General features: G+C 42.6%; 2 protein-coding genes across 3 annotated transcripts in view; one reads left to right on the top strand and one right to left on the bottom strand.

The window, feature by feature from the left end:
- The window catches only part of MPP7 (membrane palmitoylated protein 7), a 279,215-nt gene extending 275,612 nt beyond the window's left edge, over nucleotides 1–3,603 (bottom strand). The window contains exon 1 of one of the 2 annotated variants that reach the window (XM_042945204.1): nucleotides 3,061–3,603. The gene's annotated coding sequence lies outside the window, so the exon portion shown is untranslated. Of the gene's footprint in view, nucleotides 1–721; nucleotides 1,009–3,060 lie in introns of those variants that run through there. The other variant, XM_042945203.1, reaches the window with a different exon arrangement.
- LOC122225316 (translation initiation factor IF-2-like) lies at nucleotides 1,820–24,553 on the top strand. The gene is made up of 6 exons (XM_042948262.1): nucleotides 1,820–1,903; nucleotides 3,011–3,178; nucleotides 18,039–18,495; nucleotides 18,625–18,874; nucleotides 21,342–21,397; nucleotides 24,210–24,553. Exons 1-6 carry the CDS (start codon nucleotides 1,820–1,822, stop codon nucleotides 24,338–24,340), a joined length of 1,146 nt encoding a protein of 381 aa, XP_042804196.1. The 3' UTR covers nucleotides 24,341–24,553.
- Nucleotides 24,554–27,375: the final 2,822 nt, after the last annotated feature.

Genomic DNA, 27,375 nt, shown 5'->3' on the forward strand with positions numbered 1-27,375 from the left:
AATAGCCAAGATATGGAAACAACCTAAGTGTCCACCAATGGACGAATGGATAAAGAAATTGTGACTGCACACACGCACACGCACACAAATACTATTACACACAAATACTATTCAGCCCTTAAAAACTAACGAAATCTTGCCATTTGCAACAACATGGATGGACGTTGAGGGCATTATGCTAAGTGAAACAAGCCAGACAGAGACTATATCTTATCTCACTTATATGTGGAATCTAAAAAAAAAAGAGGGGCACTGGGTGGTTAAGCATTCGACTCTTGATTTCACCTCAAGTCATGATTTCACGGTTCATGGGTTCGAGCCCCACATAGGGCTCTGAGCCTGCTTGAGATTCTCTCTCTCCCTCACTCTCTGTCCTTCCCTCTCTCAAAATAAATAAACTTTAAAAAGAAATCAAGCTCACAAAATACAAAAACAGACTGGCAGTTGCCACAGGTAGGGGGAGGTAGCTGAATGGGCTTGAAAGGGGTCAAAAGATCTAAAGTTCTTGTTATAAAATAAGTTATCAGGATGTAATGCAGAGCATGATGACTACAGTTAATACCCTATTGTGTATTTGAAAGTTGCTAAGTTACTAAGTAAATCTTAAAAGTGAAAGAAAAAGGAAAAAGGGAAGGAAATCCTGCCATCTATGACAATCCTCCAAATCCTAGAGGACATTATGTCAAGTGGAAGAAGCCAGCCCCAGAAGGACAAATACTACCTGGTGTCTCTTATGGGATGAATCTAACACACTCGGAGAAGCCCAGAGTGGAATGCTGGTTGCCAGGGGCTGCGGGTACAAAGTGTCAGTTACACAAACGAACAGGTTCTGCAGATCTACTGCGAGGCACAGTCCTGACAGCCAACCGCACAGTCCTGTAAGAGGGTAACTCGCACGTGAGTGTTCATATCACGAAGTAAAAACAAAGAGCAGTCCTAATCATAAATAGGGCAGGAGGAAACTTTCCAAATGAGGAGAAAGTCTATAGCACAGATGGTGGTGATGGGGTCCCAGGGGTTTCTCTCCAAAACTCACGAAGTTGGACACATTAAATGTGCTCAGTGTTCTGTAGGTCAATCAAACCTAAATAAAGAAATTAAAAAAAAAAAAAAAAGTTTTTTTTATAGTTCATATCCTTAACCATTTAAGACATCTTGCCTCGGGGTACCTGGGTGGCTCAGTAGGTCAAGCCAACTCTTGATCTCATCAGGTCGTGAGTTTAAGCCCCGCAGTGGGCTCTGCCCTGGAGTGGAGCCTACTTAAAACATATCTATATATATATTTACATATCCTTAAGATTTTCAGTGACCAGGGCAATAAACATTGATTATACAAGGAAGAGAGCAATCATGGTTAAGAACATCAACCATTCCTTCTCCTCACAATGAGACTTTTGGCCTTACGGAAGCTACGTTTAGTTGAAAAACCAGGAGAACCTGCTGTTTATGAGCGTTCCCTTGAAAGGAGGTACACAGATAGTTCCTGTCAGTTCTAGTGGAACCGTGATGTAATCCCTGACATTATCACAGGCTGCGCGCTTCGTTGGGAACCAAGGGGCCAGAGGAAGGAATGCCACATTACCCTGTGTCCTGGCCAGTGTGACTGCCCACCTTCCAGTGAGTTCTGGACCCTTGGGGGATGTGGAAATGTTCTAGTCCTACCAATTTGTATACCACCTAAAAATGTTATCATTACAGAGAGAAGAGCAGTTGAAACCAAACATGGGAACCGTAAGACATTCAAAGAGTGAGGAGATACCACTGAGCACCTGCAAACTTGCTTCACCAAATCAGGGCTCAGATGGATTCAATAAACTAGATGGAGCTCACCAAAGCCACTGGCAGTTTAGAAGTCACCGAACAGACCAAAACCCAGACAATGGGCAAAGGCACCATAACAGGGGTGAGGGGCATGAAAAAATGGTCAAGGACTGAAGACACTCCCATAGTTAAGGGAAAGGAACAAAAAGAAGAGTCAATGGCAGAAGCCAAGAAGACACTAAACTGCCTGAGAATTAGAAGAACCAAACTTCCCAATATCCGGTCATCAAATCTGTTCTATCACACTGCCTGAACCTCTAGAAAATTCATCCTGCACCACCCTCTACTCCTCCGTTCAACCCCTCACCACTGTCCATCTGTACCATGTCAGTGACCTTCCCATCTGACCCCCACTCTACCAACATGGTGGATTATCTTAGGACAGGACATTAACCGCAAAGTCCCAGAGACTTGTTTCCAAAACTGAAGCACTTGTGGAGGTTCAAGGGTGGGCATAAAAATGACACCTCTTTCTGGAGTGTCAATTTTAAACAGTGGAAAGCGATATTTAATCTGTTAGATCAAACATAAAACCTCAGAACAATTGCATGCTCGCAGTGGGTGCCTCTTTGAAGTGCCCTCTGACTCCTAAGCAAACGTCTGCCGTCAGGGGTGCGATTTGGTGGATACATTTTTAGCGCACTGGCCAAAGCAGGTGAGCCTTGCGCTTGTTCAGACTAACACCAGGAGTCACAGAGAGAGTGAAGATGCATAAAAGAGAGAAAAATTCCAGTAGGATTTCAAATCGTAGGATACTCTCACACATTGGTTTCGGACATGTAGGAGAATGGGTGGCCTGGCTTGAAATCCTGGCTTCACCACTTTCTAATCATAGGACTCAGGACAAAGTACGTAACTTCATGACTCAGTCTTCTCCATTTGTAAAAGAAAAAAAGACAGTACTCAAAGGGCTGCTGTGAAAATTACACACGAATATCAGAGAGCACTGGCTTAACACAGTGCCCGATATGTAGTGAAGGATCTATAAATGGCAGCTATTGTCTGTAAACTCCAAGCCTATCTGATTATGTTAAAGCATTCTCAAGCTTTTATGAAGTTAAAAATGACCCAAAGAGAGAAAAATGTCTATTTTGGTAAGCCACCTAGCCATACCATTCGCAGTCTTCCCCTAGGGATATTTTAGGCTCCCTACGCAAAAATAAGAGTAAATTCAATTCCCCAGCTGTAGGCCCAGGTGGAGATTAGAAACAACAAGAACAGAAGCCACGTCAAACTCACTTTAGTTATCATCGGTGAAGTAGAAGATGCTGAACTGAAGACGACTGAACAGATCTCAGAGGCTAAAGAGTCAGTACTCGCATCACTAATGAACTACTTCGCCGTGGACCATCCTGAAGTGCGCACGAGAGGGAAAATACTGGAAAAGCTGGAACCCTACAGCTGAGCAGCAACAGCTGTCAATCAGTTCCCAGGAGGCAGGTACAAATGTGCACAGGCGTTTACATAATCTCTTGTCCAGGGACTAAGCGTGTTCAGCAATCACTCAAATTACGAGAAGGAATTCAGGAAGGGAGGAACAGCTTGAAACAGGTCCAGCCTGAAGCAGAAGGACCAGTTTCAAGTCCCGGCCAACATCAAGGTGAGAGTCTGTAGCTTAAGACTAAAGGCCTTTGCCTCCCTTGTTCTCCCCAGAATTCCAACAGACACTCCTGCTCGATCTGATTCACCCCTCCCGTAACCAGTTTCGGCTACTGCTATCCTTTTTCCAAAGAAAACTGTATTTTCCGGCATCCGTTTCTCCACGTTGTAAATTTTAAGAAGAGGGGGAAACATTGTACCAGATATAACTTTTTCTAATTTTCTTAACAGCATCAGTAGGTGTGTACCATAGTTGTTGTTTTTTTTTTAATTTCAAATGGATTAGGCTACTTTCAGAATACAACAAAAGAATTTTTCTATTCATAGTTTCCTCTGGATTTACTTACTTCTAAAAACCAGTGTAATTTCACTTAGTGTTTCAAAGAAAAATGAAAGACCAATTTACTCATCCTGAACATTTATTCTGTAATCTAATGGGCCAACTCATAATGTTGACAACTGATTTAAAAAAAAAAAAAAAAAAAAAAAAATCAAACATTTATAACCTGCCTTTTCTTAACAACTACATCTCAAATAACTGATGCGGGAAATTTCCTCTTTATAAAAATATCCTAATAAATAAGGAAGATAGAATTAAAATGTGACCACTTCACAAACCACTAATAAAATATTAAATGTAGGCAACGATTATCATTGACCAGGCACATCACAAAAAGACAATCAGTACTGCCTACCCCCAGGGTACCTGGGTGGCTCAGCCAAAGCTTCTGACTCCTGATTTTGGCTCAGGTCATGATCTCACGGTTTGTGAGTTCAAGCCCCATATCGAGCTCCACACTAAAAATGCGGAGCCTGCTTGGGATTCTCCCTCTCCCCTTTTCTCTACCTCTCCCCTGCATGTACACGTAGTCTCTCTCTCTCAAAATCAATAAACTTTAAAAAAAAAAAAAACCACGTACTGCCTGACTCCAGTTAGAAGTATACCTTACCACCTATGAAGCAATTTTGCAAAAAAAAAAAAAAAAAAAAAAAGAAAAGAAAAAACAAATCAAGCTCTGATTACTATTTACAGGAAATAAAAAAAGAAAAGAACATGTTAAACCATACATTAAATGAAAAGCATTCCGTCAGGTTACCACTTGTTATAATTCTCTTTAATTATGATGACATTAACCAAACAAATATTTCTTGATAAATGTACGGGACATTTCTTCAACTTCTCTTTGCGATTATCTTCATCTTAAAAGATGAGGAAACTACACCAAGTATCAGCATGTGAACAGATGTATTTATTGTGATAAGACGGCAAAATTAACAGCTTCACACAGGTCTGGGGTTGCTAATCTCAGAACTATTTTCTTTCCTAGTGTTACTAAACTTTCCCTCACTTGGAAAAATACAACAAACAGCTGAGCCAAGAGGTAGCAGCAGGTCCCCCCCTGCTTCTAAGAAGATAGCTTTAGGAGAAAATAAGCAAAGGAAAAGTTGGATCTGGCTCAGAACCAACAGAACAGAACAGAACAACCTCAGGGGACACAGATCAGCACGATCTGACCCTCAACTGCCCTGGCAAGAGATACAATCAGCCAGCTGTTCTCCATGATCCTTAAACCCTGGGGGTCCTGGAGGATCTTTCAGGACTTCCGTGACGTCAAAATGATTTTTATAATTAACGCTGAGAGGTTGTTTGCGATTTTCACTGTACTGACATTTGTACTGATGATCTAAAAGCAAGAGTGTGTAAAACTGCTGGCACCTTAGCAGGAAGTAAGGTGGGGACAGTCCTCTCCACTCAGTAAGAAGAAAAAAAGATGCCACCTTCACATAAGAAGGTGTTTGGAACGCCTGGGTAGCTAGGTCTGTTGAGCATCTGACTTCGGCTCAGGTCACGATCTCGCGGTGAGTCCAAGCCCCGCATCGGGCTCTGTGCTGACAGCTCAGAGCCTGGGCCTGCTTCGGATTCTGTGTCTCCCTCTCACTCTCTGCCCCTCCCCTGCTTGTGTTCACCCTCCCTCACTCTCAAAAATAAAAAATAAACATTTTTTTAAAAAGAACATCCTTGATGAAACACTGAAAATTAACAATTGTGTGAAATCTCGACCCCTGAATACGTGTCTTCTTAATGTTCTGTGACAAAACAGGAAGGATGCGTAAGAATTTATGCTACACACTGAAGTATGATGGTTGTCTCCAGGGAAAGACGTTGTGCCAACCTTGTGATCTGCAAGCTGGGCTGGCAGTTTTTGCCCCCCACAGAATATCATCTTGTAGGAAGTAACAACGGTAAGGCAAACTGAGTATTGAAAGTGGGGTATGTGACAGACCTTTTTTTTTTTTTTTTTTAACAAAGTGAACTTATCGCTTCAAGGAAAACACCCAACATTGGTGTTGACCGTGAGAAAATTCAAGCTTTCAAGCAAAAATTGGGATTTTCCAAAAATTACATCTGCGCCACGAACATTGGCAGTTTTCTCAGTACTTACAGATCTTTCTCCTAGGATCACGGGTGATTTTTAACAAATGTGACTTTTTTCAAATGGTTATCATAAACGGTGCCAACATTTGGGAGATTTATGTAATTCCGTGAAGCAATATGTTCCAAAACACATATGAAGATTCAAAAGGACAAGATATACCAATAGAATTAAATGTAACAGAATGACAAAAGTTTGATACAGGTTAAAAGATTCTAGTCTGCAACTAAATTTTTAAGAAACTGTCACTTACAGAGTTTTGACGTAGTGTCAAAGAGAATACCCAGGATTATCTAAAAAGATCATTAAAACACTCCTGTCTTCCAACTACAAGTCTGTAGGAGACTGGATTTCCTTCATATATTCCAACCGAACAACCAATCACAACAGAAAAATCCAGCTTCTACTAAGCAGACATGAAGAGCTACAATCAAGAAGAATAAGATATCCGGGAATAAATGTCACTAAGGAGGTGAAAGACGTGTACTCAGGAAATCAGAAGACACTGAAACTAAAGATGAGACAAATGGAGAGATAGTCCAAGCTCATGAACTGGAAAACTACTGTTAAAATGTCCATTCTAGGGGCGCCTGGGTGGCGCAGTCGGTTAAGCGTCCGACTTCAGCCAGGTCACGATCTCGCGGTCCGTGAGTTCGAGCCCCGCGTCAGGCTCTGGGCTGATGGCTCGGAGCCTGGAGCCTGTTTCCGATTCTGTGTCTCCCTCTCTCTCTGCCCCTCCCCCGTTCATGCTCTGTCTCTCTCTGTCCCAAAAATAAATAAAAAAAAAAAAAACGTTGAAAAAAAAAAAAAAAAAGAAAAAAAAAAATTAAAATGTCCATTCTACCCAAAGCAATCTACAGGTTCAATACAATCCCTATCAAAAGTCCACCAATATTTTTCAAAGACAAATACTCCTACAATTTGTGTGGAACCATGAAAGACCCCAAATAGCCAAAGCAATCTTGAGACAGGAGATCAGGCTGGAGGTATCACAATCCCAGATTTTATACTATACTACAAAGTCACAGCAATCAAAACACTACATACTGAAACGGATACCTACAGATCAATAGAACAGAACTGAGAGCCCAGAAAGAAACCCATGTTGATATGGTCAATTAATCTACAACAAAAGGGGCAAGAATATACAATGGGGAAAAGACAGTCTCTTTGCTAAGTGGTGCTGGGAAAACTGAACAGCTATATGCAAAAGAATGAACCTGGACCACTTTCTTACATCGTGCACAAAATTAACTCAAAATGGAATAAAGACTTAAATATAAGACCTCAAACTATAAAACTCCTAGGAGAAAACATAGGCAGTAATCTCTTAGACACTGGCCTTGGCAACATTTTTCTAGGTATCTCTCCTCAGGCAAGGGAAATAAAAGCAAAAATAAACTATTGGGACTACCCCCAAAATAAAAAGCCTCTGTACAGTAAAGAAAACCAACAAAATGTAAAGGGGGAAGATACATGCAAGGGATAGATCTGAAAGCAGTTCATATCCAAAATATATAAAGAACTCATACAACATCAAAAAAACTAATATGATTTAAAAATGGGCAGAGGACCCGAAGAGACATTTTCCCAAAGACAACATACAGATGGCCAATGGACACATGAAAAGCTGCTCAACATCATTAATTATCAGGGAAATGCTAATCAAAACCACAGTGAGGTATCACCTCACACCTGTCAGAATGGCTAGCATCGAAAAGATAAGTAAAAAGTTTCAGTGAAGAAATGGAAAAAAGAACACTCATGCACTGTTGAATGGGAATATAACTTGGCACAGCCCCTGTAGAAAACGGTATGGAGGTCTCCCAAAAAATTAAAAATAGAAATACCATACAGGGAGCCTGGGTGACTTGGTTAAGCGTCTAACCTCAGCTCAGGTCATGATTTCATGGCCTGTGAGTTCGAGCCCCGCATTGGGCTCCGTGCTGACAGCTCAGAGCCTGGAGCCTGCTTCGGATTCTGTGTCTCCCTCTCTCTCTGCCCCTCCCCCACTCATGCTCTCTCTGTCAAAAAATAAATAAACATTAAAAAAAAAGAGTTACAAAAGTATAAAATAATGACACTCTTCTTACTTTAATGGTTATTTTTCTGAAGTGTTTTTGTTTATATATAATGGGATTATTATTTTTTAATGAGTTAATACTCCAAAATTTGTTTGAATTCCTAATAGAGTAAATATTGTTAGATACAACTCACAGAAACAAAAGATCCTTCATAATTTTTCAGAGTGTGAAGTGTAGTGAAATAACACATTTGAAAACTGCCAAGCCCAAGGACTGGAGCCTAAGTCAAGGCTCCAATGTTCAAATGAACTTTCAGATACAGCCTTATTCTTTGATTTCCCTGTTGAACAAAACACCCAAAATCAAGAGTCCAACAAGAACCCAGTGACAGACGACCACTAATCACCACAGTTACAAGTCAAGGTCACAGAAAAGAGCAGCAGGGTGACTTCTGGGGTCCTACTAATGTTTTGTCTCCTCAATCTGAATGCTACTTAAACAAGTGCGTTTGGTTTGTGATAATTCAGTGAGCTGCATATATAGGACATATGCATATCCTAGTATATTCAATTTTCTAAGTGTAATATGCACTACACTTCCATTTTTTTAAAAAAATTCACTCAGTTTAATGGGGCGCCTGGATGGCTCAGTCGGTTAAGCGTCCGACTTCAGCTCAGGTCATGATCTCACGGTCCGTGAGTTCGAGCCCCACATCGGGCTCTGTGCTGACAGCTCAGAGCCTGGAGCCTGTTTCAGATTCTGTGTCTCCCTCTCTCTCTGCCCCTCCCCTGTTCATGCTCTGTCTCTCTCTGTCTCAAAAATAAACGTCAAAAGAAAAATTAAAAAAAAAAATTCACTCAGTTTAAGATACATAACCATTTCTGCTTTGTTTTTCCAAACACATGCTGGCTTTCAACTAAGCAGAGTCATTACACATAACTTACTTTGGAAAAGCCTCATAAAAATAATTGAAATATGTAACTTAAAAACCTCTATAACTTTTCAGGGTTAAGAGGTCCATATGCCAACCATGACAGTTACCTTACCAGAAAGAGAATTCTGTGTTTATTTCTCAAGTTTTCAAAACCAATGAAGCCAAGCAATTTAAAAAAAAAAAAAAAAGTACTTAAAAAATTAGAGCAGGGGCACCTGGCTGGCTCAGTCAGAGGAACATGCAATTCTCGATCTCAGGGTCTCAAGTTCAAGCCCCACAATGGGTGTAAAGATTACGTAGACTAAAAAAAACTTTAAAATGAAATAATAAAATATAGAGCATATAACCCAAAACAAAGTAAAATCAAAACCAATAAAAATAAATAAATCTCCCAATTAAAGGTGAAACTAAAGAGGAGTCTCCTTAAGTTATTACAGGATCAAGACACCACCATCTCTGCTACTCTTCAATGTGTCACCACAATTCCAGACCAGTGCGATAAAAGCAAGGAAATACAAAAGATAAGGTAATAAGAACTAGAAGGAAAAAGACAGTTGGCCATTATTTAAAGAATAAACTTCATAGAACATGGGAAAGAAATGCTAGTCATTAAGATACAATAAGATAGATTGCCCAATCAGTGCTAGTGAGGTAACCTGCCCGACCACAGTCATCTCCTAAAGGAAGCCAACCTGGCCATAACCAATCCACTTTTTGCTAGTATAGCTCCTTTCCAGAACTCCTCTCTGTTTGCTAGATGGGTTACTGCCCAGTTCATGAATTGTTGAATAAAGTAAATAAGACCTTTAAAATTAACTCCATTGTGGGGCGCCTGGGTGGCTCAGTCAGTTAAGCGTCCGACTTCGGCTCAGGTCATGATCTCACAGTTCATAAGTTCGAGCCCCGCATCGGGCTCTGTGCTGAGAGCTTAGAGCCTGGATCTTCAAATTCTATGTCTCCCTCCCTCTCTGCTCCTCCCCCGCTCATGCTCTCTCTCCTTCAAAAATAAATAAAAACATTTAAAAATTTACTCAGTTGAGTTTTGTTTTTTAATACATGGTTTAACCATTGTTACATATCACCAGAGGAGTTTCTACAAAAAAAAAAAAAAAAAAAAAAAAAAATACAACTGCTGGGTTTCTCCACTCTCTCTAGATTACAATTCAGTGGATACGGGGTAAATTGGGCATAGGTTTCTGAAAGCTACCTCGGTAATTCTACTGTAAAGTCAGGGATGAAAACCACCAGCTTAACTACATTTGAAAAGAATACAGGTGGGTCTCACACTCCCACATACATACCAATATCTATAAACAGGTTACAGTAATGAAAATGAAAATAAAACAAAAACCACTGTGGATGCAGAACAGGAAGAGACACTGTGAAAACATACCTTTGTTAACTAATAATGGAGAAATATTTCCTAAACAAACCCTAGATGGTGAAAAAACAGATCTAACTATAACAAAATTAAAGGTTCTATTCAATAAAGGATTTCAAAGAAGAAACTAGAATAAACGGTGGGGGGAAAAAAACCAAGAGAAGATATTTGCACCATTTGAAATCCAACAGATTAACACCTAGAATATACACAAAATTCCTGTAAATTAGGGGAGAAAAGCAGGAAGAGGGCTATAGAAATCTAATAGAAAAAGAGGAAATTTTTTAAAAAGGGGGGGGGGGGGCGTGCCTGGGTGGCTCAGTCAGTTAAGCCACCGATTTTGGCTCAAGTCATGATCTCACGGCTCATGGGTTCAAGCCCCCTGTAAGGCTTTGTGCTGACAGCTCAGAGTCTGGAGCATGCTTTGGAGTCTGTGTCTCCCTCTCTCTCTGCCCCTCCTCCACTCGCACTCTCTCAAAAATAAATAAACGTTAAAAAATAAAAAAAGAAAGAAAAAGAGGTGAAGAATATATAAATGCCAAATCACAAAAGGGGAAAGCCACACAGCTAAGAAGCATATGATAGGATACTCAACTGCATCAGTAATCAGAGAATTCTAAATCACAATGATAATGTATCACTTTGTGCCCAGCTGGCTCCATCCGTTGCATCAGATTGTAAAAACTTAGAAGGTCAGAAAATACCAAGAATGTGGGAAGGACAGCTGGCAACCTTGTAAACTGGCACGGCCGTTCCAGATAATAACCTGGCAGAATTTAATGAAGTCATGCACAAGCCCAAGAGAGGGTCCTAGGTGGGGAGGGGGGCGGGGAGGAGAAACAGGAATAGAATAGGAGATGAAGGGGGAATACACAGTGAAATGAACAGAGAGCCTTCACGTGGACCGATAATGACAGTGGGCCACCAAGGGAGCATTAATTAATGCAATTAATTAATTGCACACCTGACCTGGCAAGGGAGTCCCAGCCACGTGCGTTCCTTCATGGAACCAGTAAGTGCTAAATCCCCAACCCACCAGGTGCTGCACTTGGGCCCTGCCCTCACAGACTTTACGTTCTAGTGAAGGAAACAGTAAAAAGTCAACAGCTAACACTGTAAGAGGGTGACAAGTGCACGGAGGGAAGTAAAATGGGTGACTGTGACAGGAAGCATCAGGAATGAAGCTCGACCTTTCAGAGGCTTGCTCCACAGGGGCGGAATCTCAGAGACCTGCAGACAGAGAATTAACCAAGCAGGCAGCCAAAGGGGGAAGAATCTCCAAGAACTGCACTTGGGGGTCATCAAACATAGTCCCCATAATACCGGGGAGACTATTTCCTTTTTTTAATTTTTTTTTAAACTTTATTTATTTTGGAAGAGAGAGAGCACAAGCAGGGGAGGAGCAGAGAGCTAGGGAGAGAGACAATCCCAAGCAGGCTCCCCAATGTCAGCGCAGATCCCGATGTGGGGCTCAAACTCACAAACTGTGAGATCATGACTTGAGCTGAAACTAAGGGTCAGACGCATACCGGCAAGACCATTTTCTAAAGAAGACTCTCGGGTACTTCCTGTAATTGAACTCTCAGGAACAACCTTTAAAATTCTTGTTGTATAAAACGTGCACTTCAATGATTATTGTAAGAAACCAAAATATTTTGACCAAAGAAACCTTTTTAGGCAGAAAAAAAAAAAAAAAAAAAAAAAAACACTAATGTCTCTTCTATGTCGCTTAAAAATGTTTCTGGGGGCATCTGGTGGTTCAGTCAGTTAAGCATCCAACTTCGGCTCAGAGTTCAAGCCTGGCCTCAGGCTTTGTGTTGACAGCTCAGGGTCTGGAGCCTGCTTCAGATTCTGTGTCTCCCTCTTTCCCTGTCCCTCCCCCACTCACACTCTGTATCTCTCAAAAATTAGATTTTAAAAAAATGTTTCTGGAAAATTATTAGACCCACAAACGTTTCCTTCATTTGTTAGAAATGGAGTACTCAAATACCCTTGCCACAGCACATTGCTAGAAAATGAGGATAAATAGGAAAGTTTCTGTCCTTAAGGAGCATACTGCAACTTTCGAAGATTCAGGATTCTATTTATTTCATACCCTAACTGATTGTTTAGGATTAAAAGCCAACACTTACTGCATGTTTGCAATCTGGCAGGCACTGCTCTTTGAGCTTTCCATACATTTGAGTTCACTGAATACTCAACAGAATATGACACTATTATCGTTTCTACTCTAGAAAGGAAAAAACAGGGGTGCCTAGGTAGCTCAGTTGGTTAAGCATCCGACTTCGGCTCAGGTCGTGATCTTGCGGTTCGTGAGTTCCAGCCCTGTGTCAGGCTCTGTGCTGACAGCTCAGAGCCTGGAGCCTGCTTCAGATTCTGTGTCTCCCTCTTTCTGTGTTCCTCCCTAACTCACACTCTTGTCTTGTGTGTGCGCTCTCTCTCTCAAAAATAAAGAATAAAAATTTTTTTTTAAAAGGAAAAAACAGAGGGAAAAAGGGGGGGCCTGAAGACAAAGAAGTAGTCGGTGACAGAGCAGGGATTCAAATCCAGATCTTTCAACCTTCAAAGCCTTTTTTCTTAACCACTACGCTTATATTCCACCTGGCATCTCCTCAGTGGTTTTCAAAGTGCGATCCCTGGGTCAGCAGCATCACCATTACCTTGGAACTTATTAGAAAGGCACATTCTCAGGCCCCACCCCCAGACCCACTGAGTCAGAAACTGTAAGGGGTGCCTGGGTGGGTCAGTCGGTTAAGCGTCCTACTCTTGATTTTGGCTCAGGTCATGATCTCATGGTTCGTGGGATAGAGCCCCACGTCAGGCTCTGTGCTGACAGCATGACTTGAGATTGTCTCCCTCCCTATCCCTCTCCAAGTAAATAAACATAGAAACAATAAGATGGCTCCAGCTACCTAGGTTTTCACAAGCCCTCCAAGTGAGCTGGAGGCCCCTGAGGTTTGAGAACCACTGGTCTACAGTTTTCATGTTCAATGTATGCATGTTAAAAGGGAAATGATCACCATTTTGGAAATTTCAAAACTTAAACTTTTGGTCCTATTTAAAATGACTCTACATAAATCAAAATAATGTTCATTCATTTTCTCAAGACACAGTAACTCCTTCCCCAACCTGACAAAATGCCGAATCTGTACCCTGATTCAACTGCCTAAAAAAAGTCTACTCTGAGGAGACTTACTAGGAACTGGATTTTAAATTCCAAACACGAAAAAGAGCACAGAGATCCAAACAGAATCTTCAGAAGTTGAATCAGAAGCTATATTAGGAAGAGGACAAAAATGTTTTGAGTTATCAGCAGCAGAAGCTTGACAAATCTTGGTCCACAGCTCCATAATCCTTTTTATCTCTGGCTCCACTCCAGATTCTTACAACACCCCTCAACACACTTCCAATTGCCAAAAAAAGAAAAAAATAACAACCTTCAGGAATATTTGCATTCTCGAGATTCAAAGTGCTTTAAATAAACACACATAGGCACCATCTCCCAAACACGTTTTTACCATGAGTCAAGCTAATGGGAGGTTTTCACCATGCATACTAGAGCAAAAGTGCTCGATAATCCCACCCCCTTACTGAGCCCGCCCTTTAAGGCATCCTACCTGACCCTTCTCTTTTCAAAGCAGTATCTAGACCAGGAGACTTCTTTCCTATCCCAACTCAAGTCCTCAGTTCAAGTAATAACAGCAGATTACTTAAATTTGTGTGTGTGTACTTAAATGTGCCTATTTCTATTGACTCCTTTTTTTTTTTTTAAAGGGAGTGGAAGACAGTATCAGAAGTATATACAGATTCAAGCACCTACCATAACATGAGAACCGACTATATGCCTAGTAACTCTTGTAAGCTATTCACGTGCGTACTCAATTTTATGAAGTTCAGGATTCCACTTATTTTAAACATTAAAAACATAAATTTAGAGACTAAAGAGTTAACTAGCCCAAGTCTGTACCATGGGATAGCTATAAACCTGACTTAAGACGCATATTGACTTGATTCAAGTCAAAGATGCAGAGAGCTCTGGAAAGCCCACACTCAGGCAGTTTGTAATCTGCCAGCTTTCCACACCCACGCTCATCCAAGGGCTGGCAGCACTGGAGGAGCTAGCATCCTAGAAGGAATGATACCTATTTATCTTCCCCCTCCCAAAGCACCATCAAATCCCCTGAGAATCCCAGCTGGTTCCAAGAAACAAACTACCAAAGCCCTTCTCACCACACAGAGTTCATTGGAACTGAAACACACACGCACCAACCACCTACAGACCTTCCTGTTTAAGTTCTTATCCTGCCTTTTAAAAGTCCAATGCTGGGGCGCCTGGGTGGCTCAGTCGGTTAAGCGGCCGACTTCGGCTCAGGTCATGATCTCGCGGTCCGTGAGTGCGAGCCCCGAGTCGGGCTCTGTGCTGACAGCTCAGAGCCCGGAGCCTGTTTCAGATTCTGTGTCTCCCTCTCTCTGACCCTCCCCCGTTCATGCTCTGTCTCTCTCTGTCTCAAAAATAAATAAATGTTATAAAAAAAAAAAAATTAAAAAAAAAAAAGTCCAATGCTTTCTGCAAAACATCTCCCAAAATGCAATCGTCCTAAACAGTCCTTCTTCTCCAGTAACAATGCCATTTCTATATCTAAAACTGGCACCCCTTATGAAAGCAATAGGTAGGTTTTCTCAGCCCCCCTACTGTAACTAACAATCAGTAACAGCAATTAATCAGTAACAAACAAGCCTGTTAGCTTCTACAATCAGAGGGAGAATACTCCCTTCTTTATAAGTGGAGTAAGCTGATAATAATGATCTCCTAAAAGAACAGATTATGGGAGCCTTCAAGAAAGAAAAACCAAAAGTGTTTTATGTGCCTGGGGAAAAAAATTTATAACTTAAGAATTTGCTTATACTCAAGATTTGAATATTCTTGTTATATGCGCCCACTTTAATTCTACCACTACTTTTGAGGAAACAGTAATCAAAGAACAAAACAAAACTATGCTCAAATAGCTCCTAGTTCACATTAAGAGTTAAAACACAGCCATTTAAAAAAAAAGTGCAAATGTAGGACCAAAAATCCACACTCTGGTGGTTTTTTGGTTCCTGGTTCCTGATCACAGGGAGAATCAGCGAGGTTTTCAGAAGTTATTTCTAAAATTACTAACAGTGTCCATCACTTTAAGCTGCTTTTTCCTTCCAAATAATCTCACTTAATAAAACTGACTTAAGTCACTCATTGCAATTATCTCTGAACTGCCATTACAACAGTAACAGTTACAGTACATTTGTATCTTTGTCAGTGAAATGTTTATAAGGAAAAAAAATCTGATTGAGCTCTATGAAGCAGCACCCAGTGCACCACCTAGTGGGAGTTGTGTAACATTGTAATTAATTATTCTTTTTTTTTTTTTTTTTTTTTTTTTTTTAAAGGAAGAAACCCTAGATAAGAATACAACAAATACTATATATACAAACCGCCTAAATCTCTTTGGTTCCCACTTGGCAAGAGGGTTGTGTTCATAAGAAAAGAGGACTCATTTTCTGTACAAACTAACAGGCTGATAAAGGTTTCTTAGTGGCAATTTTTGCTTGGGTGCCAAAAATTTTGACAGGAGACTAAAAATTAAGACATTACTGCAAAAACAAACAGAATCAGAGTTAGGCTGATAGGGCTTGTGTAAGGGATGCCTTATACCCTATAAGGAAAACTTATGTCAAAATGTACATGTTACATGCAACAGATACATCTCCCATGTAAAGGGACAACTTCATGGTTAGAACAGTTCCATTAATTCATAAGATATTTCCATGTTCCTGATGACTACTAAATTTAACATAACTGAGCAATTCTCCAAAGTTCCCCAGGCCTTGACATCATTCAAAAGGTTCCTCCCAACTATCCATCTAAGCCTGCTCTCCATTAACCCCCAAACTCCCTTGTGTTATTCTAATTAAGGAATGATTTTTACATTTTCAATTTTTCCACTAAATTAACAGTAAACCTTCTGCAAAAAAGTCATAAGTCATGACCAAAACGCATCATGCTTCATTTTCCTCTGCCTTCTGCATGTGAATTGTTTTGGGTCAATTCAAAAAACAGTATTGGAGTCCACTGCTAAGCTACAGATGCAAACGTAAATAAGACATGGTTCTCTAATTTGGAAAACCTCCCAAAATTTAAAATAGAGGTTTTTCACATAGCACCACGAGGAGTTTGTTTTGTTTAGCCTGTATAAGAAAGTGCCTTTCTGGTGTGATTTAAACTATCTTAGCAACCTCGAGGAGAAAGAAAAAACAAAACAAAAAAACCTAAGAGACAATATTCCTTTACTTGGAAATAACCGCCTCCATCTGTGATTCTTGTATCACATGATCAAATCAGTATGCAGACGCTTGCTTGATGGTGGGAACCTTAGTAGATCCTGGATTAAATCCATTACAGGTATAAAATAAAGTAGGAGTCAGGTGACCTGGAACAGATTCTCTTCATCTCTAGGGCTTTCATTTGGGTACTTGTAAAATGGGCATGATATGCATTACCTTCTGAACAGAAGGATTACAAAACTGATAGAGTCTATGAGAGTCTCATTAAAAGACCTAAATGGAAATACAGGTTATCTCCCATTTTTCACAAGTTCATGTACCACTACTTTGCTTTTATGAAAGACCTACTTAGCTAACCGGAAGAAATCCAACAGAGGATTCTCCCTTTTTTTAAATGTAAAAGCGAAAATAACGTTCAGTGTTTGTTTTGCACTGGCTGGTATAGAGGCAGGATGCACCCCAAGCATCAGAAGTGGCTCTGCCCAGCTCCTTCCCTGGGAACTACACTCAGCATCCAGCATCACGCTGCCGCAGCCTTGACCTGTGTCGAGCATCTGTGCTGTATCTTGACGTATTCTAATGCATCCACTAGCAAAACGTGTCCTAAGGTATCAGAAAAGCCCAAGAGGTTTTTTTTTTTTGGGGGGGGGGTGCATCTGGAACACTAAAAATGTTTGCCATATAAATAGTAAGTGCTGCTTTGCTTTGCAGCACTTCAGCTTAGAAAAGGTTTCACGGGAACGCTGTTTTCAGAGAGCGGGGAAAACCTGTACTGGTTTGTAGAACTGGAGTGCACCTAGAGGGGGAGAACACTGCTCCAAGAGTTCTCACTGTGCCATTACCACCGACACCCGGTGACCTTCACCATTTCACTTAATAGTGAATGGAAAAAGGTTATTAAGCAAGTCCAAGGTAATAACAATTCAAAATGCAATTCATATAATGAATAGCCTGGCTTCTATGCAAAGTATTACTGCATGAGTACCAAGCAGGTGCATCCCTAAACTCTAAACCCAGAGATGGTTTTTAGAGAAGCTTTTTTATTTGAATGCCAATGTTTAAAAAATTACAAGAAAAAAGAATCCCAATTTGACAAAGTGACAGAAACAAGGTTCCACCCCCTCAAGCCTTTCAAACCTGCGCAGGCATTCCTCGTGAACATTCCTCCCCCTCACTCCCATCGCACCGTTCCCCACTTCAGCCCAGACAAAGGTGAGTCACACTGCTGGGTCTACTTGTCACTTCAGGAAAGTCCCCAAACAAGTTCACGTTAAAGACTTTTAATTTAAAAAATAATAAATAATAAGTAAACAGTGTTCATGTGTAAGTGGCACTGCAATGCGCCTGTCTTAGGAAATATGGAATTAACAATACCCAAGACACCTTTCTCGCTTAAAAAAAAAAAAAAGCCACTCAGCTAATCGCTACTTATCAGTAGATCCTTTTTCCTCGCGAGCCTGACTCTGACTCAACTCCGCAGCTTTTCTCCACCTGCGCGTCCTCGCGCCCTCCGTTGGGCCCAGCCGCCTCAGGCGAGTCCCCAAGGGGTCCCACCCGCCGCTGCCCCCCCTCCCCTTCCCGGTCGCTCGCCCGACCCCGCCCCCACCTCCCCGCAAGGTGTCGCCGCCGCCGCGGGCTCCCGGGAGGAGGCGCTTCGAGGCTGGCGGGAGGCTCCGGGTGACGCGGCCCGGCTTGGCCCGGCCGCCGCCCGCGGCAACAGCAAGGGGAGCAGACCCCACAGCCTGTGCCGCACCGGTGCTCGGATAGGCGCCGCAGCCCCGGCGCCCCATTACCTGCTCCGGGCAGCCGCGGCCGGCGGGAGGCGCGATCGCTCTGGCCCCTGCAGCCCCGGGTCGGGAGACGAGGAGGCAGCGACCACAGCCGCCGCAAAGGACAATCAGGAGCCAGCGGGCTCGGCACCGCCTCGGCGGGCGCAGAACGCACGAGCCCAGGGGGAGCCCGGCCCCCACCTTCAGCCCGGCGAGTAACCGACTTGGCCCCCTCCCTCGGAAGGGCGGGGCCACGGCTGGAGGGGCGGGCTGGGGCGGGACCGTAACGCCCGCGGGGCCGGAGCTCCTCAGACGCTTCGTAAGACGCGCCTGCTTATAGGCTGCGACGGAGGTAGGCGTCTCGGACTTGAAGACGGTCTCGACAGCAGAGCTCCCTCATTGGTCGGTAAGAGAAAACAAAGCAGAGGTCTGATTGGTGAGAGCTCTGTAGCTCCTCTCCCTCTCCCCTCAATCATCGGAAGCTCCGCCCCCTACCCGCTCGGTTCCCAGGTGGCTGCCGAATGCGTTGTCTTACAGACCTGCAACGTCTCCGAAGCGAAGAAACCCGGATACCCAGGTTTCTTTGCCAGGTGCGAGAGATTCTTTGATGCCCGAATGAACTTGATGAGTAACAGCTAACCTTTAACGTGAATTTAGCTAGGATTTAGAGAGTTTTTCCCTGGGTATTTTTTAAGTACTTCATAAGATTCAAAGGGAAATTGTCCTAAGAGAAGGAAAGGCAAAAAATGTTTTCGCTCCTGGCAAAATTATGCGTCACTTTTTTTTTTCGTTTTACCTGTGTATGAGGCATATATTACTTTTATAATTAGAAATAATTTTTAAAGGGGCGCCTGGGTGGCGCAGTCGGTTAAGCGTCCGACTTCAGCCAGGTCACGATCTCGCGGCCCGTGAGTTCGAGCCCCGCGTCAGGCTCTGGGCTGATGGCTCGGAGCCTGGAGCCTGTTTCCGATTCTGTGTCTCCCTCTCTCTCTGCCCCTCCCCCGTTCATGCTCTGTCTCTCTCTGTCCCAAAAATAAATAAAAAAAACGTTGAAAAAAAAAAAAAATTTAAAAAAAAAAAAAAAAAAAAAAAAAAGAAATAATTTTTAAAGAGAAAGTAAAGTGCAAAGAATGGTAAAGCAAACCTTCGGGATATTGAAGAGACTAATTCTTTCACGGTAGAAAAAAAATATATAGTAATACAGGCAACATATGATGGTCATCAAAACAATATGAACTGGTATCAGCCCCTTCTAAGAACTTTACAAGTATCACTAAGTATTACTGAGGCTCACCCATGCTCTTTCCTGAGTAAATAAATGCTACTTACACATAATGTAGAATGCATCACACTCTCAAAAGATTTATAGGAAAACTCCCTGACAGGAAGAATTTAGAATCCAAAGGACAAAATAGATAAAGCACTAACAAAAACAAAAAACAAAAAAAGGAAGTATACAGAAAGAAATTCAGAAGATATAAATTGGAAAACTCAGTCACTGCAGGGAATTATAAGAAAGAAAGGGATGTGACAGAACTTCAAGATGTGACTTTAACTTTGAAAATTGAAAGTCGAGGGAGGAGGAGAGAGAGAATGATCAGTGACCTAGAGTTAAGGTAATCTGAGCTCTCAGACCAGAGTAGGCTGGCCCTGTGTTATTGTAGCCAGTTTAGAAGGGAATGAAGCATAACTCACCTGGGGACCATACTCCCTTAACTCTCTGGCTGCTTCCCTATTCTATTTGTTCTTCTTGTCATTTCCCATGAGGTTCAGAAATAGGCTGTTTGAAATAAAGCCTTTCCCCAACAACTCCATCAATTATACAGTAGTGAAAAAAAATGGAAGCTGACAAAATTCAAACCTAAGGAAGGAAAGGAATGTTAAGGTAAACATGAACTTGAAAAGAAGGACAAGAAACTCAATACAAGGAATAGGGCACATCCCCTTTTTTCTCTTTTTTCCTGAGAATACGATAAAACTCTTTGGAGGGCAGTAACCTCATTACCTAACAATTTTTTATATCACCTTTGCAGTAAATGGAATCCTAAACAATAGTCTGAAAATAGATGTCCCAGTATACTCTAAGCAAGTAACTTACTGTTGAGATCTAATTATGTGTAAATATGTAAGGAAAAAAAAAAAGAACTTAGCACTCACTGCCTACTATGACCAAATTGGCAAGAAAACTCTCCAAAAGTTTTCCCACAATAATGCCTGGCATTCCATTACTAACATTCTTTCTTTGGGATTAAGTAATTTATATCAAAAATTATTCTTTTATGGGGCACCTGGGTGGTTCAGTCTGTTGAGCCTCTGACTTCAGCTCAGGTCAAGATCTCACCGTTCGTGAGTTCGAGCCCCACATCTGGCTTGCTGCTAGCCAGTCAGCACAGAGCCCACTTTGGACCTTTTGTCCCCTTCTCTCTCTGCCTCTTCCCCGCTTATGCGCTCTTGCTCTCTCTCTCTCTCTCTCTCTCTCTCTCAAAAAAAAAAAATTAAAAATATATTATTTTATTCCTTTACTCAACAAACATGTAATAATACTGATCATCAAATTCTAGTTCCTTCAGTGAACTGGTCACTCTACTAAGCGTTGCCTTGAACAAGACAGAGTAGGAGCTATTTATCAGTAAAAGAAAGACAATGAACAAGTCAACAGATAAACTTACAGAAAGGGATAAAGGCAAAGAAGAAAACAGGTACCCAAGGGATGGAGGTGCTTCTTGAATTTGGGAAGGGAGAGAGAAATACTCTAAGATCTGAGCTGCCACTGAAATCAGAAAACACCAATCAGCTCTACAGAACCCGAGGGCAATGGCATTCCTGACAGAGGAAACAGCAAGAGCCAAGGTCCTGAAGAAGGAAGAAGAGTAATGTTGTAGGAAGAGAGAGAAGACCAGTGTGGTTAGACTGGCACAGGGAGGGAGTGATCCCAGACAGGTCAGAGAGGGAGGCAGGGCCTTGTAGGCAGTGGTAGGAAGTTTGTATTTTATCGTAGATTCCTGATGAGGTAACAGGATGTTGGAATAAAATCATGATTTTCTTTTCCCTTTTCAGAGTCACCAAAGAAGTGGACATTCATTCACCAAGCCAGTCTATCAGGCATAGATCTAGTAAGAACCTACTATTTTGCAGGGATAGGCTAGCTGTGGGGGTATAATGTTGAGTATGATACCAACCCAGGTGGATGTACAGACAAATTGTTACTGCACAAGTGGTTAGGAAATCAAGGGTGCTATGGGAACAGAATCCAGAAAGGGCCAAGGAGATCATCCTGAAAGAAATGAGGAATCTCTGAATCAGTAGGGGGTCATCCCAGTGAAAGGCTACCAGGTTCTAGATCCAGGGAGCCACAACAAAGGAACATTGGGCCACAGTCCAGAAGAAGGAAATCTAAGGCAAAGCCTTAGAAAGCATTGCATAAAAAATCAACTTTCCCCACATCGCAAGTTTGCCTAGGATGGATGAGCCCAGAATGTGGAAACAAAAATCCAATTAGAAGCAGCATTCTGAAAGCATAAGAGCTGAGCAAAGCATGAGAAGAAACAGACTGTTGTTTCACATTATCTCCTTCGTTTCTTCAACACAAGTCATTAAAAATTGCACACACACCCTTATAACTATGACATTCCTTTTAGGGTAGTAATGAGTTAACAGTATTAATCCTATTTGGCCAGAATTAGGACAGAGCTGAAGCCCTCGGAGTTAGAGATCTGTTCTACCAGTTTCGGCCTTTTGCGTGCTTCTGACCATGGCTTTCTCTTTACTGGCTGAACTCACACCATTACCAGATATCTGTAAGAAAAGAGAGCCCCCCCCCCCCCACCCTGCACTGTGGAGGGCTAATCAGTGGAAATGCTGAGAATGTCAAAATATCTTGGTGCATCCAGCTGGTAGTGGCAGGTGAATCAAAAGATGCAGCAACTAAATAAGTTAAAAAGTAAATAAAAAATGTAACCACTGAAATGTATGGCACAATGCTTCAAAGCCACTGAAAAGTAATCTCTGTGCCCCAATAGAGTTCAAAGATTAATGCTTAAGACAGAGGGGTAACGTAGAATCCAAGGGCAAAGATAAGTCAGTCTTGACTTGAAAGACAAGAGGAACTTGGCTGTAGCTTTCTCTGTCTTCAAACCAGCCTCTTTCTACTCTCCCATTCTCTAGAAAACAGCTTTCGGGGCTCCAAAGTTCAGCAGTCAAAGTAAAGCTTACCTTGACACAATCCCAAATTCTATGGAGAGAAAATACGAGTGGCTATGCCTGGTCCGTCTCCACTCTACCCCACCACCTGTGATCATGGAGGTATGGGGAGAGTGGGGACCACCAACATGGCTGCCAGGGCCCATCTCTGTTGACAGCCAGTGATTTCCCAGAGAACAGGCACTAGACAGATTGCCAGATAGGCATGCATCCTGCCCCTGCTACCCAACGTTTTGTGGAGTCAGTCAGTGGGGCTCCATTATCTATTCAGTGAAAGTCTTTGCTTGTCCTTTCACACTAAGACGGAGGCCCAGAGGCCAAGACCAAAGTCTTCAATGGTGACTGCCCGCTTTCTTGAAATCTGTTTATTTCAGTTGGCTTCCAGACACGAAGTATCCCTGTCTCTTCCACTTTCGAGCTGCCATTCCCATTTAAGTCGTCTACTGATTCCCAATTTCCCTGTGTCAAGTATACCTCTTGACACTGATTTACCTAAAGAGCAAAAGCACCTGCCAGGTTGGTGAATATCCATGAACACTGCTCTTGGCTCAGCTGAAACCAGCACGTAGAACAGTCAGGACCAATGAAACGATACAAGCAGAAGGTGGACCTTCACCTGCCCGTGTTCCTTCGACATTTACTCAGATGAACATGTGGGCAGTCCCATAACTTCTCTGATAGCTTTTAGATAATAAAAATCCTTTGATCAGTTTAAGCCATAAGATATAGTTTTCACTGAGAAATTTTCATATGAATGCCAATACACTTTGATCAACACTTCAAGCTTCATTCAGATAGGCCTTCCCTCCACTCCCTCAGCCAGGGTCCCAGGCAGGCTGGGTCCTCCCAGGAAGGGGGGAAGGAACCGCCTCCAAATTCACAAGGTAAGGAGAGGAGAGTACTCCAGAGATCCGGCATTCGTGCTCAGCTCTTCCTGCTGTGGGGAGATGGGAGACCTTGCTCTGGCCCTGGCCAAGGACTACACGGAGCACTTCCCCTCTCAGGTGCTTTCTAACAATCTTAGAGACCTGAACTTGAAACATCTGACTTTGTCTCTCCTGTCCTGGTCAATGCAGTTTTCTCTGGCTGCCGCTTCCCGCGCCCAGGAGGACCCTTAGTTTCTGGTTCCCGGAAGGCTACTTTCTACAAATTCTCTGCTTGATCACCTCTCCAGGTGTTGCTCTTGGGCAAGATTTACACATCTCCAGGGGCGCCTGGGTGGCTCAGTCCTTTGAGCGGCTGACTGCGGCTCAGGTCATGATCTCTTGGTTTGTGAGTTTGAGCCCCGCGTCGGGCTCTGTGCTGACAGCTCAGAGCCTGGAGCCTGCTTCGGATTCTGTGTCTCCCTCTCTCTCTGCCCCTCCCCTGCTCACGGTCTGTCTCTCTCTGTCTCTCAATGATAAATAAATGTTAAAAAAAAAATTAAAAAAAAAAAAAAAAGATTTACACATCTCCAGCACAGCCCTCTCTCACAAACGGCTCTCCTCGGGTCCTCGAGAAACCTTCACACATACTTTACTCCCACCGACCCAGATGCCAGAGCTTGGTGGATTCTCAGAGCACACGGGTCTTGAGTACTCCCTCTCCTTCCCTACTGTCTCTCTGAACAAATGCCTCAAGCGAACACCTTCAGTCTCTCCATTTTAGATATCTTAGGCAAAAGCCAGAGACTCCAAGAACCAGAGAACACAAACCCACTTTGATCCTCCTGACACCCCTCCTCAGGGAGATCAAGGAGGAAGACCTTGGACCAGAGATTAGGTGGGACTCAGCATTGCTTTCTCGGAAGAAAACTTCCTCACAGACCCTACCCAAACCCCACTTCCGCTGCCTTTGTACGATCCTGTTTTGAGTGAGGGATTTTTAAGAGTCAACGAGGAGCTGAGATATTTCCTTTGAGATTTGCTTCCTGCTCTGGCAAGTTTAGAAGTTTACATCTATTGTCTCTTGGTGCCTCAGTAAAAAATGTACTTACTTTTGCATCTTGTCACACCCGTGTGAACCTGCAAAAACTGCTTTTGTTAATTAACACCAAGGACATAGGGCCAAAAAAAACTCCTTCTCTAAAATCACAGACTGTGGGAAACTGAGTTGAGTATCAGTGAGAACGGAACCCTTGCTCTTGCCTGAATGATGGGAGCCTGTGGGTCACTTTGACACAAAGAAGCAGCCTTGATTTTCAGCCGAGGTGCAGACCGTCAGGTAAAGGATTTGGACACACGGCATTCTGCATTAATCCAAGGAAATAGGACTCCGAGTATGCCATTCAGCCCAGACCTGATGTTGCTAAGAATATTATTAAATGTTTATAAAATATTACTCACAGCTTCGCTCTGCTTCGAAACCGTCATAACACTCTTTCATCTAAATCTTACCCAACTCCACCTTTCCCACGCACCTTGCAGTAACCTTGCCTCCTCCTTTTTTGGTGAGGCCCTCCCTGGGTCCCTTGGCGCACTCTGTCCCGTTACGAGTTCCTTAACCTAAGTAAGTTAGACTTCGGTTTGTCTCTGGTGGTGTGGGACTGTTGGACTTCATCATTAATGATCAATTCTTCCCAGATCAAGTTACCAGCTCGCATTTTCCCAGGTTCTGTCTTCATATCTGCGTCTCCCTTTTTTTTTTTTTTTTTTTTATTTTTTTAAATTTTTTTTTTTTCCAACATTTTTTATTTATTTTTGGGACAGAGAGAGACAGAGCATGAACGGGGGAGGGGCAGAGAGAGAGGGAGACACAGAATCGGAAACAGGCTCCAGGCTCCGAGCCATCAGCCCAGAGCCTGACGCGGGGCTCGAACTCACGGACCGCGAGATCGTGACCTGGCTGAAGTCGGACGCTTAACCGACTGCGCCACCCAGGCGCCCCTGCGTCTCCCTTTCCTGCACCAAGTCACACAACCCCACTGCCACCAGCGTACCATCCCCAGGGTCCTCCCGAATCCTGCAGCTACAATCGTAGAACACTCAAAAAACCATGAACGTGTGCGCACGTGGGAACAATAACCTCTATAGACTAGCAAAAAGAGAACGTATTAAAGGATATCAAAATTACCTGAGGAGCTTTTTCAAATTGCACGAGCCCTGAGAAATTGATACCATCCCTCCTACTGTTCCCTCCCCGGATATACATAATTGACTAACTCGTTACAGCAGGGATCCTGTTAACGAGGGAAGAGTACCTTCCGGTGTGTTCATGGGAGGAGGCTAAGAAACTCTGCTTTATCCCCCACTAATCTGCTAGGCCCTCGATCAAAATTCTAAGTCCAGAAGTTTGAGGGAATATTTTTTCTCTTCGCTAAAAACACTGGCTTGTTATTGCTTAGAAATGAAAGAAGCTGTCCCCATGATGAAAGGGGCTTTGTCTGACTCATTCACCGTGGTATCTCCGGTGGCATCACCCAGGTCCGGCACATAGCCAGTGCCCAGTGGACATTTGCTGCAGTAATAAATTTGGAACTAATTTCAAAATGGCAGAGTTTTGATCCACCAGTTGTACCAAGGCAAGCAACACCCGTCTAAACTGTTAGCACTGGCAGGGCTCTATTTCTATTCATATTTACGTGGTAACGCTTCAAGATGGGTTCCTGATGACATCAGCGGTTGGCCGCCCCCTCCAGTGTATAAACTGAGAGCCATTCAATAACTCTGAGGGGTAGGGAGGGGTGACAACAGGGTATTTCGGGCATCTGAACGCTGATTACCAGTGATTCCACGAAAACCTTTACACGAACCTGTATGCGGGCCTCAGCATAGTATATTACCATACGTGTTAGAGTAAAACAAGACCTCTGGAACGATGGAACTCTGATAATAGCTTGTCAGTAGGCTGATGATGACTCATGCTGGTGTGCTTAACTTAGGAGCCTCAGCCTGTGATCTATTCTCCAGTCGTTCAAACCAGATGTGCCCTGTAATGTATTTGATGCTATAGACGTAGGTATAGATAAAAATAAAGATGTAGATATATACAGATGATATAGATATCGGTATAGGTATCAATAAAGGTATAGTTATAGATATAGCTATAGATAGACATAAATCACTTAAAGTTTCTCATACTAAACAAAACACCCCTCCCTTGTCTGCCCATGTCTGTAAAGCTGCAAATTTGAAGGAGTTGGAGTAGTTTTAGAACATCCTTCATACCCATGACATTTGAAGTTAGGATAAGAAAACCATTTTTTCTTAAATTGCATTTAGCATTTTAAAAAAAGATCAAAGACCTTTCGGCCACGAGTATAAAGTGAGAGCAATTATAACTACCAAAAAAATCCATCTTGTCACTATTTAGCCACCTTCCCAAAGAACAAAGAACATCTTTGCTTTGTAATACGTAGGATCAGAGTAGGCATTTTGCATTCACAAGGGCATTGATATACAAAAGTTGAGGAAAAAACACCCTTATACTGACATGAGTTAGTCAGAACTTATATTTAATTAATCTCAGTCATCTTTGTACTTACCTTGTTGAGCTCACCAGGGAACGTCACAAGCATAATTGTTCTCGTGCTATTAGGTTCCCCAGAAACTACACCATCATTCATTAATTAGTGCTGACCTGGAAAGCAGAAGCTTCCTCCTCTCCGCGCTTAAAAACTGAGTAACTCTTCATTGTGCAAAGAAGATTAAGAAGCATGTAAAGAGAAGCACTAGCAAGATAGACAGCCATAAGGTGCACCTGGCCGGCTCAGTCAGTAGAGCAGTGACTCTTGAACTTGGGATGGTGGGTTCGAGCCTACATTGGGTGTAGAGAGTTCTCAAAAAAAATATAAGAGGCACCTGGGTGGCTCAGTCGATTGAGTGTCTCACTTCAGCCCAGGGCGTGATCTCACTGTTCGTGAGTCTGGTTGGGCTTGCACAGAGCCTTCCAGATCCTCTGTTCCCCTCTCTCT

This window comes from Panthera leo, chromosome B4 (genome assembly GCF_018350215.1).
Source record: "Panthera leo isolate Ple1 chromosome B4, P.leo_Ple1_pat1.1, whole genome shotgun sequence".
NCBI lineage: Eukaryota > Metazoa > Chordata > Mammalia > Carnivora > Felidae > Panthera > Panthera leo.